This window comes from Pholcus phalangioides, unplaced genomic scaffold (assembly GCF_987345545.1).
Source record: "Pholcus phalangioides strain wild (caught in Gottingen) unplaced genomic scaffold, Ppha-v1.0 ptg000011l_1, whole genome shotgun sequence".
In the NCBI taxonomy this organism is placed as follows: Eukaryota; Metazoa; Arthropoda; class Arachnida; order Araneae; family Pholcidae; genus Pholcus; species Pholcus phalangioides.
The window spans coordinates 4,293,721-4,315,765 of NW_028301604.1; the positions used below are offsets into that span (position 1 = coordinate 4,293,721).

Here is a 22,045-nt window from a genome sequence, read left to right on the forward strand (position 1 = left end):
CATAAAACAGCATATATTTACCTGTAATCTAACAAGTGATATAAGCACCTTTGCTTCATCACCACTACAAAAAAAACAGCATAAACTTTAACCCTTCCCAAATTATGGCATTGTCTTGAAGTGAAGATTAAGAGTAGAATGAATGAGCTTTGACACATTTTGTACATTTATAAAAATATGTGAAAAAGAACTTGAAAATAAAGTTGTGGTGTAATCCCTATCTAACATTGATGGGGGGGGGGGGTCCTTTTAATTTATTTTCCTGGACTAATGTTTGGGAGATTGACTGACAACAATGACCTGAAAATCATATCTCGTATTGAGGCTCCACTGTACTTAATTTGGCTATATATATATATATATAGAGCCTCTTGAAATATTTTTGATAAATGGTCCCTTAAATTTGCTCAGTACTGTAACACTAATTAACGATTACCAACAAAAACATAATTTTGTTGCTTATTGTAAAAAAAAAAAAATCGGACAAATGAAAATAAACTGAAAAAGTTTTTTACTATATATTACATTTATTTTTAATTCCACCGAATACTCTCAATGTACAAGCGATAAGTCGCCAAATCGGAAAAGCTCACTTCAGTGATCAAGCCAGATTGCGGGGCTGACGTCCAATTAATTCGATTTCGACTTGTTTTGTTAATTAAAAATCTCAAAATTTATAAACTATTTACGATTCAAACATGCCATTTGCTTTAAACGCATAATAAAATAACTTACGAATCTTTCTCTGAAACAGCGATAGGTCGTTACTAAGTAGCGATAACTCGCCAAACTAGGAATCAAAATCGTAAGCAATCAGAAATGTTTCAGGATTAACTTACAATAAATTCAGGATTCAACTAGTTCTGTTCGTTAAAAATCCTCTACTTACGCATTATCTCTCCAAAATCAAACGGAATGGAAAAACCAGAAAATTATTGCGCTTATTAAATTCACCGTAACTCTTATGCTACACACAACACAAAATTATGGCGCGCCAAATATCGTCTGCTATTTTCCACTGATTTTTTTACTTTCATTAATATCATTTAGTTCTAATATTTAACAACATTATCACAAATATGTATCATAAATATGATTGTAAAAAATTTTAATTCAAAAAATAATTAAATTTCACTTACTTCGCATAGGGAAGCTCCGTTTCCGTGAGGAACTTGGCGCTCTAATGCACAGTTCACGATTCTTGCATCGGTCTTTATAAAACTCTAGAAATCCTTTTTTTATTCAAATTTTAACATTCTGGTGCCGAAAATCACGGAATTTTTGCAGTAATTTCGAAAAAAATTGACAAAAATGATTCAGAAACACTAATAATATTAATAAAAAGTAAGACGTCCTAAGGATCCTACGGTAAGATAACATTGAGCAGCGCGCTACCGAGGGCCAAAATGGCGCATGCGCCAGCCTGTGTATTAAGGAGTCCTAGGCCCTCCTCACACGGGGAAACTAAAATCGAGCTCGAATTGCTTCAACTTGAGAGTTGAGTTGACTAGAACGAGTCGAGTTGCCCGTTCTCCCTCACACGGCGCTACTAAAAAAATATTCAAAGCCCGGGAAACTGAGTAAAAACAGCACAGTCTATAGTTTTCCTTCTTATCTTCCGGTACTATCTTGTTAACCGGGTTAGGAAAAATCGAAACAAATAAATAATAATTTCTATTATATGTGAAATTGCTACAGAATTTCAGCTCACAGGTAAATACAAAATTTCATTATTTAAATTGATATCATTTTGAAATGACAATAAAATGGTAAAAATTAGATAATTTTTTAGTATAATTTCATACTTCATTCGGAAAAAAAATTCGCAATAAAATGTCTGTTTTTCCTCTATAAATGTGCCTTTCAGTACCTATATAAGTTGGATTTAATATATTTTTATTGTTTAATAGTTAAAATATTGTCACGCAGAATTTTAAGTAGTTTCATGAGATGAAACGACGAAAGCTGGTTCCGAGAGGCAAAACATAAACTATAGACAAAACTAGAGACAAACAACACATGAATTGTTGTTTATGTTTCAGGGAATGATTTTCCCCGAACACTCCCACACACATATGTGCGTGTACGTGACCTAGATTACAGACATTCCAAGCAAGGGGGAAAATCAGGGACCATCCCTATGGAACACGTGCTTGTTTAGGTACATGTAAAAGTAGACAGTAGTTTGAAATTTTCTGCAGGTTCTTATCCAGGGCCGTCTTAAGAGCATCATGGGGGCTCCCAGCCATGTATTTTTTTTCTGAGATCCTACTTGGCAAATTCATTTGGTTATTCCTCAAATTTTTTACCAGATCTAATTTTTGTGACGTTCCATCTTCTTTTGAAATCGCCCCCGCGGGGGAGTGGTGGGCACATGTGTTTACCCACAGACCCGTCATCTAGGGGGATCAGGGGGCTATTGCCCCCCGGCTTTCAAAAATACACTAGAAATAGCATATATATGTACATATACAGTATGTTCTTTGCCCCCCCCCCCCCGAAAAAAAGTTGAAATGAGTCCTGGTTTACCATTTCATTCAGTGGCGTCAGAGCCAGGGGTGCAAGCTCAAGCACCCACGGTAATTTGTGGCATGGATCCGAGCACCCCAGAATTGATTAAGGAATTAAACTTTCCGATATAAAACTAAAGATGAGCACCCACAGTTTCGAAACAATTCCGACGCCTCTGGTTTCATTATAATTTCAAAATAATATCAATTTAAATAAAGAAATCTTGTATTTACCTGTGAACTGAAATTCTGAAGAAATTTCATTATATCCTTTCAACTGATAATTCATTATATATATACTCTGAATTGTTTTTCAATATGAGTCCAAACTCGCATGACGGAAATATGAAGGAATGCTAAAGGCAGTTTCTAGTTTCTTCAACAAAAGTTGGCGGCGACTAGCATGTCAGTCGCCAAGTGGCCGAGTCGCGTTCGATATTTCATCGCCAAGACGCTAATTTCCTCGTGTGAGGGCGTCTATAGCGATATACGTACTGGTCTTCGGGAGACGGTTTCTCTTATCAGTTGCCGAACTTTAGTTTCCCCGTGTGAGGAGGGCCCTAGCCTCGCGGTCCACTGCGACGTAAACGTCACAGTTGCTTGACTCTGATTGGCTGATAACGTGCAAAAGTATGAAGAGCTCACAATTTCTAAGCGCTATTCTCCCAACGAGGTGCCTGACTTCAACAATCCGGTTTGCTGATCTGCATTTCTGATCAGCTATCTGCCGATTGGTTCGTTTCTCCCTTTTTTTCTTTCCCTCTTGTGTGTAGGGATATCACCTCCTAGAGATAGAAGGCCTCTGCAGTGTTTGCCATAAACGTCATTCAGACTACCTAGCAAGTTTGCCACACAGCATCGTATTTCGTTTCTTCTTATTTTGGCGTTGAATCTTCCTGATTGCCTCACAAAAGCCGCATAGTGATTGGATGTGGGGCATAGAAATCGCCAATTGTGAGCTTGATCATTTGTTTTCCTCACAACATTGATACTGGCACGAGCAGGGAATTTTTTTTCCCTGAATATTCTGAGGGAAAATAGACTACTTACTGACGTCACAGGCAGAGTGCGGAAGCCTTCTATCTCTAGGAGGTGATGGTAGGGATCATCATCACACTATTACATTTCAGAACCTATCCGGCCATTTCCTCTGCCCTCCTCTTTCACCCTATGCATTTTTTTCGTTCTAGTCGCACTTCTCGTATCGCTTACCTCTTCGTTCCACTATAACCGCAGCTTTGTTCGACTCCGCACCTCGTTGAGTGGCCTCTTTCTTCGCTTTTCGGGTATGTACGGTGTAGAACAAAACAATGCGATTGTTTTTTTGTCGCTAGTTTCTATTATGCACTCCCGTAGCTCATGGTCACCTTACTATGTGTTCAGTTTAGTCTTAGAATCCGCCGGTTCGATCCCAGAGATTTATAAAAAGAAGAAATATTTTTTCTTCTCGATCGTGAGGTGACGACCGATAGATGCCGCCCTTACAAGTTGCCATTGGTAAGTTCCCCCATCCATAAAAATGTGATCCGGAGTTTGGTCACGTGCAATCCGTCTGTTAATTGGATTTTTAACGAGTTATTTTCGCCACAATGGTTTATTATAAGCTGTGTGTAACAAACGTAAAATTGGTAACTATACTGGTTAATATTACATGAAGCGTTCGGCCGAACAATGGCCTATGTCGTTTTTTTCAAAATTTAGAGGCAATTAAAGTCATCCCTGAATTACAGCTGTGTAAAGTGGCGTAGTACGTCATCTGTTGATTTCTGCAAGAATTGACTTGAGGAACGGATAACGGAAGCTGTATGGAACATTATTCAATCAAAATACCGCAAAAATGTAACACAGTTATTTGACCGAACACTTCAAATGATGGTATAAAATCTCTTATTCATTTCACGCCCATAGTTGTAGAATATAAACAAATAGAGGAATAAATTAAGGCTACACGCTGGATGTCTTTTTTTTTGTTCTTGGTTGAATCGTGAGAGGCTTCGCACTAGGGGCGGTTCATGGGCCATGCGACCGAAAGGTGTGCCGCTCTAGGGCAAGGTTTTCCAACGTGAAAGCTTGCGCTGAACCCTTTATGGGTACGAGGCTATTCCGCGAAACCCTTAACCAATTTTGAATATTTATTCAAAAAACGGTGTTCTGAGTCCGTATTCGCTCTGCGGAGCAAGAATCCTTGTAGTAGATAAAAGTGTCAAAATATACATACACTGCTGGCCACCGTAAATGCAACACCCTGAAGGAAGCATGCAAATAATATGAAATTTACAACATGCATTAGCGAAGGTGAGATATGCAAATGATTAGAATTTCAGCGCAGACGCACATCACGCGCGCCTGTGGCGCCACTTCAAAGCACTATTTAAGGCTTGGAGATTTCGACGATTTGAAGTACGGCAATTGTGTTTTTCTTGTGGTTTTTTCAAAAAAACGATCAATTATGCCTCGTAGAAAACAGTGATCATCTTTTGATCAAGTATCCGAGTTCGACAGAGGAAGGATAGTGGCCTACCGAGATTGTGGATTATCTTTCAGGGAAATCGGTAGTCGTGTTGGACGAAACCAAACAGCTGTAATGCGAATATGTGATCGTTGGATGCAGGAGGGTACGACGGACCGACGTGTTCGATCGCATCCACCTCAGTGCACCACTTCACGTGATGACAGGCGTATTGTGCGTATGGCAGTGACGGATCGCTCAGCCACATCACGAACCATAGCACAGCACATTCAGTCTGTACCGCATCATCCAGTGTCTGCGCGTACCGTTCGACGCCGTTTACAGCAGAGTGGTCTGTCCGCAAGACGTCCATCGCTTCGTCTACCCTTGACGCAGAACCACAGACGTCTCCGCCGCCAATGGTGCGATGAAAGAAGGATGTGGACGGCACAATGGAATGAAATTGTCTTTACTGACGAGTCACGCTTCTGTCTGCAACACCACGATGGTCGGATTCGAGTCTGGAGACACCGTGGAGAGAGGATGCTGAACAGCTGCGTTATGCACCGCCACACTGGTCCTGCACCGGGTATTATGGTATGGGGCGGTATTGGATATCACTCTCGCACTCCTCTAGTACGCATTGCCGGTACTTTAAAAAGCCAGCACTACATCTCCGAGGTGTTGGAGCCAGTTGTCCTTCCTTACCTTCAGGGCTTGCCCACAGCCATATTTCAACAGGATAATGCGCGACCACACGTGGCACGCATTGTCCAAAGGTTCTTCGTCAATCGCCAGATTGAATTGCTTCCCTGGCCAGCTCGCTCTCCGGATCTTTCGCCGATAGAAAACATGTGGTCCATGGTTGCTCAACGATTGACCCAGATTACATCCCCAGCTGCCACACCAGATCAACTTTGGCAACGCGTGGAAGCTGCTTGGTCTGCTGTACCCCAAGAACACATCCAAAGTCTCTTTGAATCAATGCCGAGGCGTGCGGCAGCGGTGATCTCCAACAATGGCGGCTACTCTGGCTACTGATTTTGGCAGGAACCACACTTCACAGAAGTCTATAAATTTAATCATTTGATGCTTGGTCAACATGTTATCTACAAAATAAATATTGTTGCGATATCTCTTGTCTTTCTTGGTGTTGCAATTTGGGTGGCCAGCAGTGTATATATATTCGTGAGTTACACATAATGTGACAATATGATTCATATTTTACGGGGCAGTATTATTTTTTCATAATATTCAGCTATTTTATCGTATTAATAAAAATGTTGATTTTTTTTGCCTTTGTAATTTTACCGTTTCAACAGGGTTCCTACAACCTAGAAAGTCAGGGAAAAAATTGTGGTCGGGTAAGTCAGGGAGGGATCAGACAAGAAAGTCAGGGAAATTTCTAAACACTGGAATATTTCTTCATGAGATTGTAAAAAAAACTGGTTGGGAAAAAAAGTATGTAGAAGGACCAATTATCGCCTACCACGGTTTCTTCTTGATTAATGCTGGTAGCCACTACCGGAACTACCAAGCTTTCCCATTGCCCCTTCAGTTGTTGTTTGTGGAAACTAGACGCACCTGTGTTGTTTTTCTTTTCTCTGGGAATTTTTTCTTATTTTCGTGTACGATGAGTTAATAAACACATTTCATTACTTTAAGTATAATCAATAAAGTTCAAGTGATAGCGACCGTAACAGGCTACATTTTGGTGTAGTTTGTTTCTTGGTTTGCGATTCGATTCAAGGTGGAGGTTGCTATGTTTGAGAGGTAGGTTGTTCCCAATATCGCCTAGGCGATATTACGAAGACTTTCGAGGTAGGAATTTTTTTCCAGATGTCACATCGAAAGACGTGGAACAAGATTAAAATGAAAGAGATGCAATAGCTGTAAAAAATAGAGATGGGACTATATATATTGAAAGCATCGGAAGTTTTTCAAGTACCTGGATCTACATTAAAAGACTACGTGAAGATGAACTTCAAAAATTACTTGATGTGCCACTAGGACGAAGGCCTTTTTTATCTTCTTATGTAGAAAATCAATTCGTTGAGTATTATTTACAAATGGATAAAACTTATTATGGACAAAGGATGAAATTTCAAAACTTGCCATTAGAAATAATTTACGCCACCCATTTTCTGAAGAAAAAAAGTTCAGGTAGGAAATGCCTCCCTCTTTTTTTCAATAGATACCCTGACTTGTCTCTGGAAAAGAAAAAAAAGGGAAAATCACTATCACTTGAAAGTTCGTCAACTTCTGGCAAGACACTGGCAAAAACATCAGGCAAAGCTGTAAAGGAACCAGTTCCGAAAAAACGCAAATCGGAAAAACGGAAGGAAGAAGTATCTCTTCAGAAGATGAAGAACCTCCATGTGTGTCGACTGACGACAATGACAGCAGTTGTGGCGAAGAAGATAATGATGCCCAATGCTCAATTTGTGGAGGACTTTACTCAAACGATTGTCACGGAGAAACATGGTTAAAATGTTTGATATGTAACAAATGACCCTAAGAAAAATGCGGTAGAATGCTTCTAAGTTTCTTTTTTGATGTTGTATTTAGGAAAAGTGTTAAAAGAGTACGTTAATTATATTTCTAAAAGTACTAAAAAACTCTTGCATTACTTTCGATTTCGTTGTCTTCATTTTGACGTTTAATAAAGAAAGTATAATCATTACAAATTAAACTTTATTTCAACCCATTTTAGACGTTGGCGATATTGGGAACAATTTTTTTTAATGGGAAAAATTCAGAGGTCGCAAAGAAAAATTTTTTTTGGGTGTGTTAAAATTATCTGTTAGAGTTGTAATTCAATTTATTTTTAGATAATAGTCTAGACAATAGAATAGAACAATTTTTACACCAATTGCACATGAATTAGTCGTGTAATTATGATAATGGCTTAAGTGGGCGATATATTTGGGCTCCCCTACCCTATTTATTTTTTCATACACATGAATTCTCACACTCACTCTTATTTTAGTTTCTACAATATCATGTTCATTTTACCTTCGTTTTCTTTTTCTCCCCTCTGTTCTTATTGCTATCTTTTTACCGCTGTTTTTTCATCCATTTTTGTTTACTTTCTTTCATAAAAAATTTTAAAAATCGGGACACTAGATTTTTAAATGTTGGAGTGTGTTGGGGGAAAAGCGAGGTTGATCGAGGATCACTGAATACATTCAATACATTAATATCAAGTAATATAAATTAAGCGAGTTTAAACAAATTAGTTCTTTTTAACATTTTGAATGTACTTAACGAGAAATTCGATAAGAATTCAAACATTCACACTTTATTTCACAAATTTAGAAATCGTGCTGATACGAAATACATGCAATAATTAATTTCACTATATTTGTTTTTTCCCCAGTTGAGCTAGATTTTTCGTTGTAGTTAATGTCATTAACTTTTACCGTTTTTCCTAACTCACAAGATTAGCAAAATAATTCTCCAAAGCAGATTTTTTACTTATTGAACTATCGTTAGATATGAAGCAAATCAGGTTTTTTTGGATTTCGTGAAATCTATTTCATTTGCAAGCTATTCTCTTCATAAATGTCTGATGTGGCATTTGTTCTACAGGGTTGTTAGTATTTCATCAGTCCTCAGTTTTATTTATAACTCTTCTTTCTTTATCCACTCGACTAAAATTTTTTCCATTTTAGAATATTTCACAATTTTTTTTGCACTCCGAAAACCCCATGGCCGCAACTTATGGGAGGGGGGGGGTGCGGGAGAGCAGGGCTAGAGGGCGCCGAATCCACACTTGAACTGCCCCTTCTCCATTACACGGGGTCGCCAAAATGCTTGCTTCTCTTGGCTGATAAAGTGTCTCATTGCTATCCTGCGCAATCTCATCTTTCACGCTTGATTGAGGAATAAAACTACTTTGCAGTTCTATGCATATCCCAATTTAACTCTTCAAATTTCATCAGAGTTTCTGATTTAGAAGCTATAGTGTGTGTGTATAGCTGCGAGTATGAATATGAAATTAAGATTGCTTTAAAAAAAAAACCTTAGAGCTCGATCTATCTGAATAAAGATAATAAAACGGATACGACAGATAATATACAGATGTAGGGAAATATGTTTAAGTCGGCCCCTTCAATCAATTACACTGGTGTAAGAAATTAAGAGAATTTGCAGACTTGGTCGATTATCTCTAGAACTACTGTACCGATTTTAATGAAATTTGATATGTACATACATTGATACAATACAAAACAAATAACCATTCAATAATTGCAATACACACGCATGGTCGTGCGTAGCACTCGTTGGAGTCGGAAGGTATGAAACAGCGGTTGCAGAATAAACAAAAAATAGGTTAATACAATACATGGGTTAATACGGGGTATGGTCCCCTCTTACAGATATACAGGTCTCGCAGCGTGATTTCATACTTGAAATAAGGCAGTTTATCATTTCCTGTGGCAATTGGTTCCACTCGTTCAGCAACGCTGTTTTCATTCCCTGGATGGTTCCCGGACGGGGGTTGCGAGTTGCAATTGCCCTCCCCAGAGCGTCCTGGACATGCTCTATAGGGTTAAGGTCTGGAGATCTGGCTGGCCAATCCAACCGGCGAATATCCTCACTCTCTGGAAAATCGTCGAGCAGAAGAGCTCTATGTGGCCTCGCGTTATCGTCCATCAAAATGAACTCAGGGCCAACTGCACCCCTGAAAAGGCGAACATAGGGCTCCAAGACCTCATCCCTATACCTCACACCAGTCACAGTGCCTCTTTCGAAGACATGGAGAGGTGTGCGGCCATCCAACATGATGCCTGCCCAGACCATTAAACCTCCTCCGCCATAATGGTCGATTTCGCGGACATTGGAGGGTAGGTAACGGGTCCCTGGTTCTCTCCATATGAACGTGCCGCGAGAATCGGTGCTTAGGCTGAATCGGGACGCATCAGTAAAGAGAACGGTCGCCCATTGATCCATACTCCAATCTCTATGCTCTCTACACCATGATAAACGGATTCTCCTGTCCGTAGAAGTGAGCGGGACGCAAACAGCAAGTCTTCTTACAAACAACCCTCTCTCATGAAGTCTTTTGGAAACAGTCACCCTTGATACACGGGTTCCTGCGGCTGCATACAAGTCACGAGAGAGCTGAGAAGCTGTAGCACTCCTGTTACGCCTGGTTATAATCGACAAATGGCGATCTTCTCTGGCCGTCGTGGCTCTTGGACGACCTTGCCCAGGCTTTCTCTCGATGGATCCGGTATCCTGGAACTGTTTCCATAAGTTACACACAACGCTGGGCGTTAAATTGAACTCTCTACAAATATGGACTTGAGATTGGCCCGCTTCTAGCCTCCCCACAATTCGCCACCTCATTCCATCATCTAAACGTTGGTGGTTACTCATTTTTACTGTTACAATTTGAAATTTACCGATTGCTGCAAAATAACACCAAGAAATTCGCCGAGGTGTGCTAGCGGACGAAATGCGTCTCAACTTATGCGCGGAAAGCGAAAGAAAATGCACCCCAAAATAATTTATGCTATACAAGCTTGGCCTGATTTCCATTCTGACAAGTGAGGCATTTGCCTGAGCTCTCATAATTTCATATCCTAAGTTTAAACTGTTTGAACATACCTTAAGTTATACTGTGTGTACAAGTGTATTCGATAATAAACCAAACATCTTTGACCCTATTCACGGGAACTTAAATGCCCGTAATTTCATTCTTGAAATATTTTGCGGCGCAATTGGATAGCGTGGCATACCCTTTGGGAATAGCTGGTCCAGACGCCGAGTTCAATCAGATATTGGTAGTAAGCCAATTCAAGTTTGTGCACACTTATCTACCTAACAATGAATATAAATTGATGAAGTTTAATATCTGAGTAATTTGCTATCCAAAAAATAGAGTAAAAAGAAATTCATAATGCATTCTTATCATTTACTTTACATACGTGAAATCATGCATAATAATTCATACAGTATATCAGCGTTGATTTATGTATCGTGATTGGTTTCGATTTGTTCGTTCAGCCTCTGTGATGTAAGTACGAGTCTACTGTCCTAAGGTTTCTTCATTTCTTTAATAGCAGAAAAGTGGGGGCGGGGGCGTGTTAAAACTACCTTCCAAACTCTCTCTAGTGCTGGAATGCGTTACTCTTTATTTGACTATATATACTTTACGTAAATTGTTACCTTTGTCATTCTCACACCTTTACCCACAAATTTATTCTAGTTCGGGGTTGAGTATTACGCGTAGGTAACGTATATTCAACAACCAACCTTGATGCATCGTTTTCTCTCTCGTTCGAATTTTCCGTTTCGTTCCAGAAGAGCTTTGAAATTCATGTGAATCACATTACACTACATTACTTACTCGCTTGTCCTGTCCTCCCCGGTTTCGTTTGTCTCCCTGCCCGAGCGAATATGAGTATTGTGCGGATTGCAGCGATCGCATGCGTGCAAAGGCATTTGTTCGTTTCTACTTCCTAGCTGTGATGTAGGAAAAGGGGTTTCCTGTTGTTTCGAACGTATTCCATATTTGCCACGCTTAGGTATGTTGTATTGTTGGGTGAATGCCTGGTCCACTCTGGCCGATAATCTCTTTTCCCTAATCCAGAAGTCCCTTTTCTGTCGCGCACACACACGCTCCCTGGAGCTTTGTTACATTCTCTGGTCCTTAATGGACTGGGCAAAGAGCGTTATCAATTTTTCACTGCAACTTTTGTCGTTCTATCGGTGTTGTTCTACAACAAACGAAGGAGAGAGAGGGAAGTGAGAGAGCTTTTCAGTATATATCTGTGAATGTGGGAGGCTATTTCACATCTGGCACGTTTCTCGCATTTTTGGCTGAAGTTTTGATGCAAAAGTTGGCATACTGCGGGAAAATATTTTATAAATTTCTAATGTTGAAACGCGTTTGGTTCATGCAAAGTAGTTGGAATATCTTTAATAACATTATTTAACTTGAACACAAGCTAAAATATGAGTCTTCTCCCCTATAGTTACCTATAATGACTACCTTAGTTAAGTAATATTAAGTATACTGATTGCGATTTTTTTTTTTGTGATGAAACGAAAACTGAAAAGACGTTTTAAGTAAAACTATACTTGGAGAAAAAAGCCTTTTATATAACTGTACTTACTTATACACTATATGTTTATCAAACATTGATATACTGTATTTCACAGAAATGGGAAAATGTGAAGTGTAAGGAATGAGAGTTATAAAAATAAATGTGCAGAATTGAGAAATTCCGAAAAAAGCGAAGTTTGTAAAATTGATATAAGAGCAATGAATTGGTCGCCATTGGAGAGGACCCCCGAGCATTATCATGAAAATTGGAGGTATTTCTAATGGAATAGAAGGTCATTCACAAGTTTTACAAATAGAACCACCCCGACACCACATTACGCTTGATGGTGTTTTTTTTAACTCATTTGCATCCTCCTTCTGAATTCGCTAACTGTCCCATCATGTTTACTAAGCTTCGATAGAGAAACTGGTGGGTTTTCATGTATTGTGCAGGCAAACAGTGATAAGGGGTGCTCACAATTTCGCGGACTATTCCGCTTCCTGATGCAAATGGGTTAATCAGTTATTTTGTGCTTAACTGTAATGCTGACTCTAAAGATCAAATTTTTGGGACTCAACTTTTTCTTGTAAAAAAAAAGTTTAGACTTGTTTTAAATCACAATCGATTTACTTAAGTGCACAACCTAGTTTAATTATTAACCTCGTCCACAAGAAATGCTAGTTGAATTTTCATGAAGACAAGCAGCCACGTTTTCCTGCCTCATACATTTTGTTATCAATCTGGTAGCAAAATTAGAATCAAGTTTTTTTTTTTAGTTGTGTAAGGCCGGGATTACACTATAAAAGTTTATACAAATACAACGCCACAACAGGCAAATTGCCCAACGAGGTGGCTGACTTAAGAACATCATGGATCCCCGAGCCATTTTTTGGTAGCCCTACCTACTACTGCTACACCCCCCCCCCCCCCGCGCGGAACCCCCAAGGAATCGGTACATGCGGGAATATGCGTGTACGTGTAATGAAACCTGACGAAGTTTTTGTTTCTCTGTAATGCTTGTTATGTGTAGTGCTGCCATCTGCCACCAGTTTTTCTAACTATGAGTGAAGTGTTATGATTGAATGATTTATCGTTGTAGGACTGTTGCTCTCTGTGGCGAGACTTTTTAACGGGGAGATCGGCTCGCATTTGCGCCTTGAAGTTGGGAACCACAGAAAACCAACTTCAGCCGACCACCACTGTGGGGTTCGAACCCGGATCCTCGCATCGCGAGTCCGTCACTATAACCACTCGACCACCACAGCGGCAAAACCCAACGAGGTGGCTGATAAAAGATTTGATAAAAGATCTTTTACAAAACTTGAAAAAGCAACTAATAAGTCTATTGATTATATTCTCTCGAATGTAATCGATATGTTTATTGGTTGCCTTTTTCACGTTTTATCAAAGAGCTTTTACAAAACTTTTATAGTGTAATGCCGGCCTAAATCAAAATATGGAAGTCAACAATGAAAGTGAACTGCTTTATCGCATTCGACATTTTTTCTCGCCATTTTTGGCGATGACTGTGTAGAATGGTCATTGAGAATGGTAACCTTTCATAGTCCGTCCCTTCCCTCGTGGGATTATGCTGTGGACCGTTGCTCCTGTGTTATGCCGTAGGTCACTTGCAGCTTGTTTAGCGCTGGCGGAGCTAAAAGGTTTAGAGTTCTAAGTCTCGCTCGCCTTTCACTGCTGCCATCAGTACCTCGCCCTTTCTAACAAGTTCCTTATTTTCGAAAACTATTGCCGACCTTTTCCCGTTGTGCAGGTATGGTGGTGGTAGGGAGAAGGTAAAAGTCATAGAGAAATACAGAAAGTGTGTTCGTTCGATACGGTACTCCAGCCGAATTTCATCTAGATTCGCTTGTAAACGACTGAATTCGTAGTCGCTGAGCTCCCGCTGCAACTCTCCTTTGAGTATAGAAATATCGAAATTCATTTTCCACTGTGTTTCTCGCCTATTTATTTCGGAATTCTTCTGATACTCTTCTAAACATAACACGTGGAAACCGTATTTCAGTCACTTTCATGATTTCATGATGTTATATGAGATTTGATACTGTTTACCTCCTCCTTTTTAGAGTTTGTGTAGATTTTTTTAAATTATTCGGTTGCGTAATTCAACTCATTGGTTCATAATTATTATCATTTGTTGCACTTGATTGAAGCCTTTTCTGTTTTCAAAGATTTTCAGGAACTCCAGTTTCCTTTACATTGTGGTTATATTTCGTTTATACGGCGGATCCCGCTTATAATGTTCTTACTTAGAACGTTTTCCCGCCTAGTGCGATTTATTTTTGTTGTTCCAACTATCACTAACACTCATCGAAATTTCCCGTTTAAAGTGTTCCCGCTTACGTTTTTTAATGATGATTTTTTGAAAAATGTTATAAGCGGCATCCACTATATTTATGCTATTCAAGGTTGCTTATTTGGAATTAGTTGAAGATTTGTTCGATTTTTTTTTTTTTTGTAGTTGAAGATTTAGTTTTACAGTACTGAAATAAAATATAATTTAAACTAAAAAAAGCATAGATTTAAAATTGAATGTTAAATCTCACAGCTTTAAGCAGCTGCTTTAACACTGGACTACCGACACCTTAAAAGTTGAAAATGAGAGTTGCATCCGGACATTTTGTTCACCAGCATTTGTTTCTTTCTCAAAAGCATAGTAACAGAACTTTTAGAACTTTTTCGGGGGGGGGGGGTTCTTTTTTTGCATCAAAACCCCCCCTACAATCTCGGATCAACCTCCCCCCCCCCCCATTGCCTTTACGTACGCTAATGCTTGAAAGGCATTGATTTTATGACGTAACCACCATCCTTCGATTGATTAACGGTCGAGAGAAAGAGTGTGAGAGAAACATTGAGAAAAATGTTGTTATTCAATCTTCGGGACGAATGGAAATTGAATATGAAAAACAATAGACTTCTTGAATAACATTTATTGAACTCGCATTGTACAGGATCAAAAATAAAGTCCCAATCCGACCCTTCCCCCCCCCCCTTTTTTATTGTTGAAGGAGAGATGTCCGAGATAACGAACGGCTAGTCTACCTGTACTAAAATGGACATTTTCGATTTATAAAAACAACTTTTGCAGAGGGAGAGTGTCCCTGCACAGTGGTTCTCAAACTTTTGCCACCAGTGACTCTCTTGTTCCAGTCAACGTTTATCTGCAGCTTCACAGAATATTCTAACAAAGAACCACTTCAAAGCTCTGAAAAGTCACACATCAATATCGACAGCTCATCACAACTCCCCTAGGAGTTCCGACGTATAATTTGAAAATCACTGCCCTAGTGGTTAAATAAACAAGTTAACAAATCTCGAAATCGGGATTTCTCGAAATAATTGATTCTCTTGTGCGTGGTGTGACAAAATAAAAATTCGTTTTTATAAATTGAATCAAATCTTTGGTCTCGTTGCGTCTTAGCATTTTCAGGACTGTTGTAATTTTAGTTCTCTTTTCAACTGATCTAACGAAGATGAGCTTGCTTATTTGTGAACTGGTGTTAACCAATGTGAAGGGAGAGAGAATAGTCTTTATTATTATATGATAAACATGTTGAATGGAAAAAATCACACCGAATGGAAATGGAAAAGGTATTTCTGTCTTCATTTAAAATTATACTTTACCCGAACTAAATCCCTTCTATTTCAAATACAGTACGATTATATAATTCAAAGATTCAAGATTTTATTTGTTTTCCATTGACGTTTGTTGAGTCAGTCAAGTTAAAAATATACATAAATACACACACGTTTGTACATTCATACACTGGTGAAATAAATTAAGAGAATTTGCATATTTTATCGAATTTCATGAAAAGAACTGAACTGAATGTAAAACCACTGCTTCTAGACAAAAATGCAAATCTTGTACGTCAAATACGTAAGCGTACACGTGTGTGTAGGCGGAGCCAGTAGAGAAACAGGCTTTATAAGCGCGCGTAAGTTGAGACGCATTTCGTTCGCTAGCACACCTCGGCGAATTTCTTGGTGTTATTTTGCAGCAATCGGTTAATTTCAAATTGTAACAGTAAAAATGAGTAACCACCAACGTTTAGATGATGGAATGAGGTGGCGAATTGTGGGGAGGCTAGAAGCAGGCCAATCTCAAGTCCATATTTGTAGAGAGTTCAATTTAACGCCCAGCGTTGTGTGTAACTTATGGAAACAGTTCCAGGATACCGGATCCATCGAGAGAAAGCCTGGGCAAGGTCGTCCAAGAGCCACGACGGCCAGAGAAGATCGCCATTTGTCGATTATAACGAGGCGTAACAGGAGTGCTACAGCTTCTCAGCTCTCTCGTGACTTGTATGCAGCCGCAGGAACCCGTGTATCAAGGGTGACTGTTTCCAAAAGACTTCATGAGAGAGGGTTGTTTGTAAGAAGACTTGCTGTTTGCGTCCCGCTCACTTCTACGGACAGGAGAATCCGTTTATCATGGTGTAGAGAGCATAGAGATTGGAGTATGGATCAATGGGCGACCGTTCTCTTTACTGATGAGTCCCGATTCAGCCTAAGCACCGATTCTCGCGGCACGTTCATATGGAGAGAACCAGGGACCCGTTACCTACCCTCCAATGTCCGCGAAATCGACCATTATGGCGGAGGAGGTTTAATGGTCTGGGCAGGCATCATGTTGGATGGCCGCACACCTCTCCATGTCTTCGAAAGAGGCACTGTGACTGGTGTGAGGTATAGGGATGAGGTCTTGGAGCCCTATGTTCGCCTTTTCAGGGGTGCAGTTGATCCGGAGTTCATTTTGATGGACGATAACGCGAGGCCACATAGAGCTCTTCTGCTCGACGATTTTCCAGAGAGTGAGGATATTCGCCGGTTGGATTGGCCAGCCAGATCTCCAGACCTTAACCCTATAGAACATGTCCGGGACGCTCTGGGGAGGGCAATTGCAACTCGCAACCCCCGTCCGGGAACCATCCAGGGAATGAAAACAGCGTTGCTGAACGAGTGGAACCAATTGCCACAGGAAATGATAAACTGCCTTATTTCAAGTATGAAATCACGCTGCGAGACCTGTATATCTGTAAGAGGGGACCATACCCCGTATTAACCCATGTATTGTATTAACCTATTTTTTGTTTATTCTGCAACCGCTGTTTCATACCTTCCGACTCCAACGAGTGCTACGCACGACCATGCGTGTGTATTGCAATTATTGAATGGTTATTTGTTTTGTATTGTATCAATGTATGTACTTATCAAATTTCATTAAAATCGGTACAGTAGTTCTAGAGATAATCGACCAAGTCTGCAAATTCTCTTAATTTCTTACACCAGTGTGTAATTAAACGGAGTATTTGATGATATTCAATATATAAATTCTAAATTTAATGGACGTACTCAAATGCATCCAATTTTCAGTGAATTGTTTTCATCCTAAATTAATCGTTGCTTTTTACTTAGATAATTAATATAGCCGTAGCGCTCATGGGGGCAACGTAATATATCTTCGCATCCCCGGGTTCCATTCCTGCAGGTAGTTGGTTGACGTTTATTTTCTTAGCGAATCCGACCTTTCTTCCCTTCAACAACGTCTCTCCACACAGTACGCAATCGGGCCTAACGCACCTGAAAGATGGTAGCAATTTTTTTAACACACAACACGTGAAAGTCTTGTTAGTGAATGCTCTGTTAGGTTTTACAAATATGCGATTCCGACACAGCCACCTCTTCGAAGATACAGGGTGTTTCAGAAAGGACTCCCTAACTTTGAAACTTCATAAATTGGAAAGAGTAATAGATGAAAAGTTCTTTACTTACCGAGCCTGGGGCCACCACCGATAGATGGTGCCTTCATTTCCCACCCAACTCCACTGGTTGGAAATTGCCGTATGGCGATGTATGACCAGAGTTGGTGTGCGGTAAAGTAGATTGATGAAACAAGTACGTAGTTCGTTTTATGGGTAGGACTGGAATTTCAATTACGCCGGTTTGGAAATTAGTTACAACTATAATTTATATATGGCGCTACAGCGTCATTGCAATGTCTTTTAAACAGTGTGTAATATTGTCCTTCGCAAACGTAGGTCAAATCACGAAACGATGGATTCGAAACGGTTGCCTTGCCCAGTGCTGTCTTAACACATGGGCCTCACAAAAGTGGGATCTGGTTGAAATTTTCCAGAATTTGCCAGTAGGGCCTCGGAAAAACCACTTGGCCCGGGGCCCATGATCCTCTTAAGACGGCCCTGACCTTGCCTAGCAATGACATGACAAAAGTAAACAATATTTAAAGCCACTTTTCCAGCAATGGGTTGGATGCGTAATAAAACTTCACATGATACAGCGCTGATGATTCTAGCAGATACAACGTTTGAGGACTTTGCTGTAAACAATGAACTTCAAATGTAGGGTTACCAGATTCGAAAACAGCGAAAAGAGGACGCCTACGCGCTACCGTTGATGACGGCGTTTTTCCCAATTTTCGCAACAGATGGCACTACTTTCTTCCGAAAAAAGGAAACCCCAACACAATACTAGTATTTCCCAACTAAAACAGAACCGCTATAGATGTTACAGAAATTTGATAAACCCGGTTATTATGCACAGTTACCAACCATTTCTGTGAGTTTAATAAATTTTGTTTTTCACATTTACCGGTGATTATGTGTAATCCCCAACTCGTATTGGTAAATATGATAAATTATTGAAATTTACCCGAAATTTTGCCTGATGGTAACCTTATTCAAATGGCCCCACAGAAATAAGTCGTGAAATAAAACGACTGTGGTGTGCCATCTATAAGTTAGAATTGTAATTAATTTTGCAATTTGGTGTATTTAAAATTCTAAGCCTGCCCATCGCATATACCACTTGTTTTATTTTTCTATCACTGTTTTCAAGTTATGTCGTTTCAATGTTAGGGAGTCCTATTTTAGATTCCCCGAGACGGTAGTAGGTGACTTTTATGGCGAAGGTTGTGTACGTTAGATAAAATAATCAGGACTATAGAATTTTACGAAACGAGCATTTGTGTAAGTTCCTCAAAACTTCAATATTATGAATTATATTTGGAAGGCTTTTATATAAAAGGAACCAAGTGCCATTTTTAACATTTTGAGATATGCCGACATCTGAACTATTGAAAGAGGTGGGATTTTTTTTATCTAAATAGAACCAAGTGACATATAGGCTGTGATGCCGTCTGCGTGCACTTGAACCAACTACCAAACAGAAGAGTTAACTGAATCGAAGATAACTTTAAATAGCTTTTTCTCAGTTTTGATTTAATGGTGCTTGGTTCCTTTTATATAAGAGCCCTCCATTTATTTTTCAATGTTTAACCTTTCATCTACTGACGGTACTTTGAAGTAACAGGTTAGGCAATTTGTTATGCTACAAAAAACAAAATAGTGTTTTTCAAACAAATAATTGTGTGTGTTTGAAAAGCACCTTTTTTTAGTACTCTTTTTTTTATCTTTAATACAACTTAAATGGCCTAAATAATTTACATATTGATTATTTATTATTATATTTTTTATTTCTTTTTCATTCTATTTTTCATAATGTGGAATATAAAGGGTTAATAGTTATCAGTTTACACTTCATAGAAGGAAATTTCTGTATATGCTAAATTTTGACACACTTAAATCAAGTGACGAATTTTTTTTTCTCTCGCTCATTTTTCTTGAAGAGAAAAGGAAGATGACTTAGAAAGAAGATTTGAATTACTCAACGAAGAGCTTAGAACTCTGCTTGATATTGAAGGTAGGTAGGATATTCTTCTCTTGCAACTTTCAATCAAATTTGGTTGAATTATTCATGATAACTGTTTCAATAATGCAATTGTTTTGGTTAGCATCACAGAAATAATATTTGATTTCCATGAATAAAAACGCTTATATTTAGGAGAAACAGTCAAGTCAAACTGTATCAACTTCCCAGGCGTTAGGGAAGTTGATGCGGATGTTGCAACATTCGATACCAATATGTCAACTTTGAGAAGCGAATGCTAACCAGTCTGAGAAGTACAGTGGATCCCACTTGATATATACGACTTATTTTTGTGGGTCGAACACTTATCGAGATTTCCCGTTTGAAGCGTTTTTCCTTACAACATTTTTTTTATGACAGTTATTGAAAAACGTAATAAGCTGGATCCACTGTACATCTACAGAGAGTGGGCAGCTCGCAACACCGAAATTCTGGAATCTGCCACTTTCACTGCCACCAATAAAGGGGGTGCAGTGATAAGATGCTCGTCCAGTACTATAAAGGCTACTGGCAGGTCCACGGGTTCGATCCCGGGGAACTGCAACGAAAAGTTCTTTCCCTATCGAACTTGAGGTGACCACCGATAAATGACGCCTTATTTTGCCTTTGCCAAAAGTCCTCTAGGTCCAAGACGAGAATTGAAATATAACTACTTTCTCCAGAGAGGAAGATTTCCGACTCAACTCGATCGGTAGTAAATTGTCATATGGCGATGGCACCGGAGTTGGTTGGCGGGGAAAGGTACTTCCACTACCAATTTGGAAAATGAATAGCAGCACTTCTCGAATATATGACATTCGCACATCATACATCATAAATACGATAGGGGGACACACACATACATTAAGTACAGTGGATCCCACTCGGAAAGTTTTTTTTGAAAAAAAACAATACTCGCCCTTCAAAAACTCATCCCTTTTTCTCGGTATCCACTGATCTGTTCGAAATTCCTCGAAGGAATGTTTACGAGGTGCATGAACGGTATAATAGTAGTCATTAGTGGTTGAGAAAAAATTTAATATCATAAAAAAATTACAGGAAAAATGTGAGAAGTAAAAGAAATCAGTACCGGTTACCATCACTGATTATGAAATTTTCATATTTATCAAAGCATGACTGCATTGTCCCTTTATGACTTGCTGCCAACTCATATACATTCCAGAGCATATCAGTCTGCTCCAATTCATGCTTATTAATGTGCTCTAAAAATGACTTTTTAGTCGAGGTGATGTAGCGATACACAGGAATCTTGAAAAGAAATAAAATATAGAAGAGTAGGTAAACTTTATCATATATAATACTCAGTAATCACCAACGGAAATGGCAAATACACGGAAAATTCCGTGTATTTGCCTTATTCGTTGGTGATTTCTGAGTAAGAAATAAAATAAATGAGCTATTTTCCTTTTCAGTATCTAAACATTTTGTCGCAGAGAAATAACTGCTTGGAATCACTTTAGGCCTCCGAAGTCACTTTCAACAAAAAATTACTTTACGTACATAAAATCAAATTCTTCGTAGAACTTCGCAGGATAATATAGTTCTTTGTCATATCACGGTCAGTCGGTAACCACTGATCGTATGTCCTTCTCCACTTACGTAACTGCTTATTTGCATACCTGCATAAATTCCGCTATATCAACTTGCCCCAGTCTTTTCCACGTAATTTTGACATTGCGTTTACCTTGACCATCAACACAAGGCCACAACTAGATGCCTGGTCAGCCGGGGTAAGCAGGCATTTTGGCGCCCTCTTGTAATGTTGAAGGGTGAAATTCGCGCGCGCCCCGTCTTCTACGCTCGGGGCACCAGACCCGCCTCCCCTCCCTAGTTGCGGCCCTGCATCAACACACGAAAGAGTAAAAGAGTTCAGTTTTTGAAGATTATACATGTAAAATGTTCATGATTTATTGTAGTAGTTCCTAGTAGCCGTCACCGTTAAAGTTCGTTTTGGTGAACCCTATGTTAGTCAGGATGCGGGCCCACACACAGGTTATCCCGCTTTCTAAGCCACACGGCCAACAAGCTAGTTCTGAGACTTGTATTCGCTTCGTAGTATCGAATGCTGCTAAGCGGCTTAACATGTTTCCAGTTCTACGGCACGCCCGTGCTTCCTAATCTGGTAGCATACCGTGCTGTTTGTTGGAGGGGACGAACCCCCCTCACATTGCATGTTCGTCACTCCCTTTTCAGTCCATCCTTTAGCGGCCGCACTCCCTAATTACCACTCAATTAAGTTGTAGGAATAGAGTCAGCTTGTGTCCTTCTCTTTTCACTCCTTT

The 22,045-nt window shown here is 39.5% G+C and overlaps 1 protein-coding gene across 1 annotated transcript in view; it reads left to right on the forward strand.

The window, feature by feature from the left end:
- The window catches only part of LOC149079959 (EH domain-binding protein 1-like), a 119,443-nt gene that overhangs the window by 74,491 nt on the left and 22,907 nt on the right, over window positions 1-22,045 (forward strand). The window contains exon 17 of the mRNA XM_089238869.1: window positions 19,684-19,757. Within this exon, the coding sequence (XP_089094995.1) occupies window positions 19,684-19,757 (74 nt within the window). The remainder of the gene's footprint in view (window positions 1-19,683; window positions 19,758-22,045) is intronic.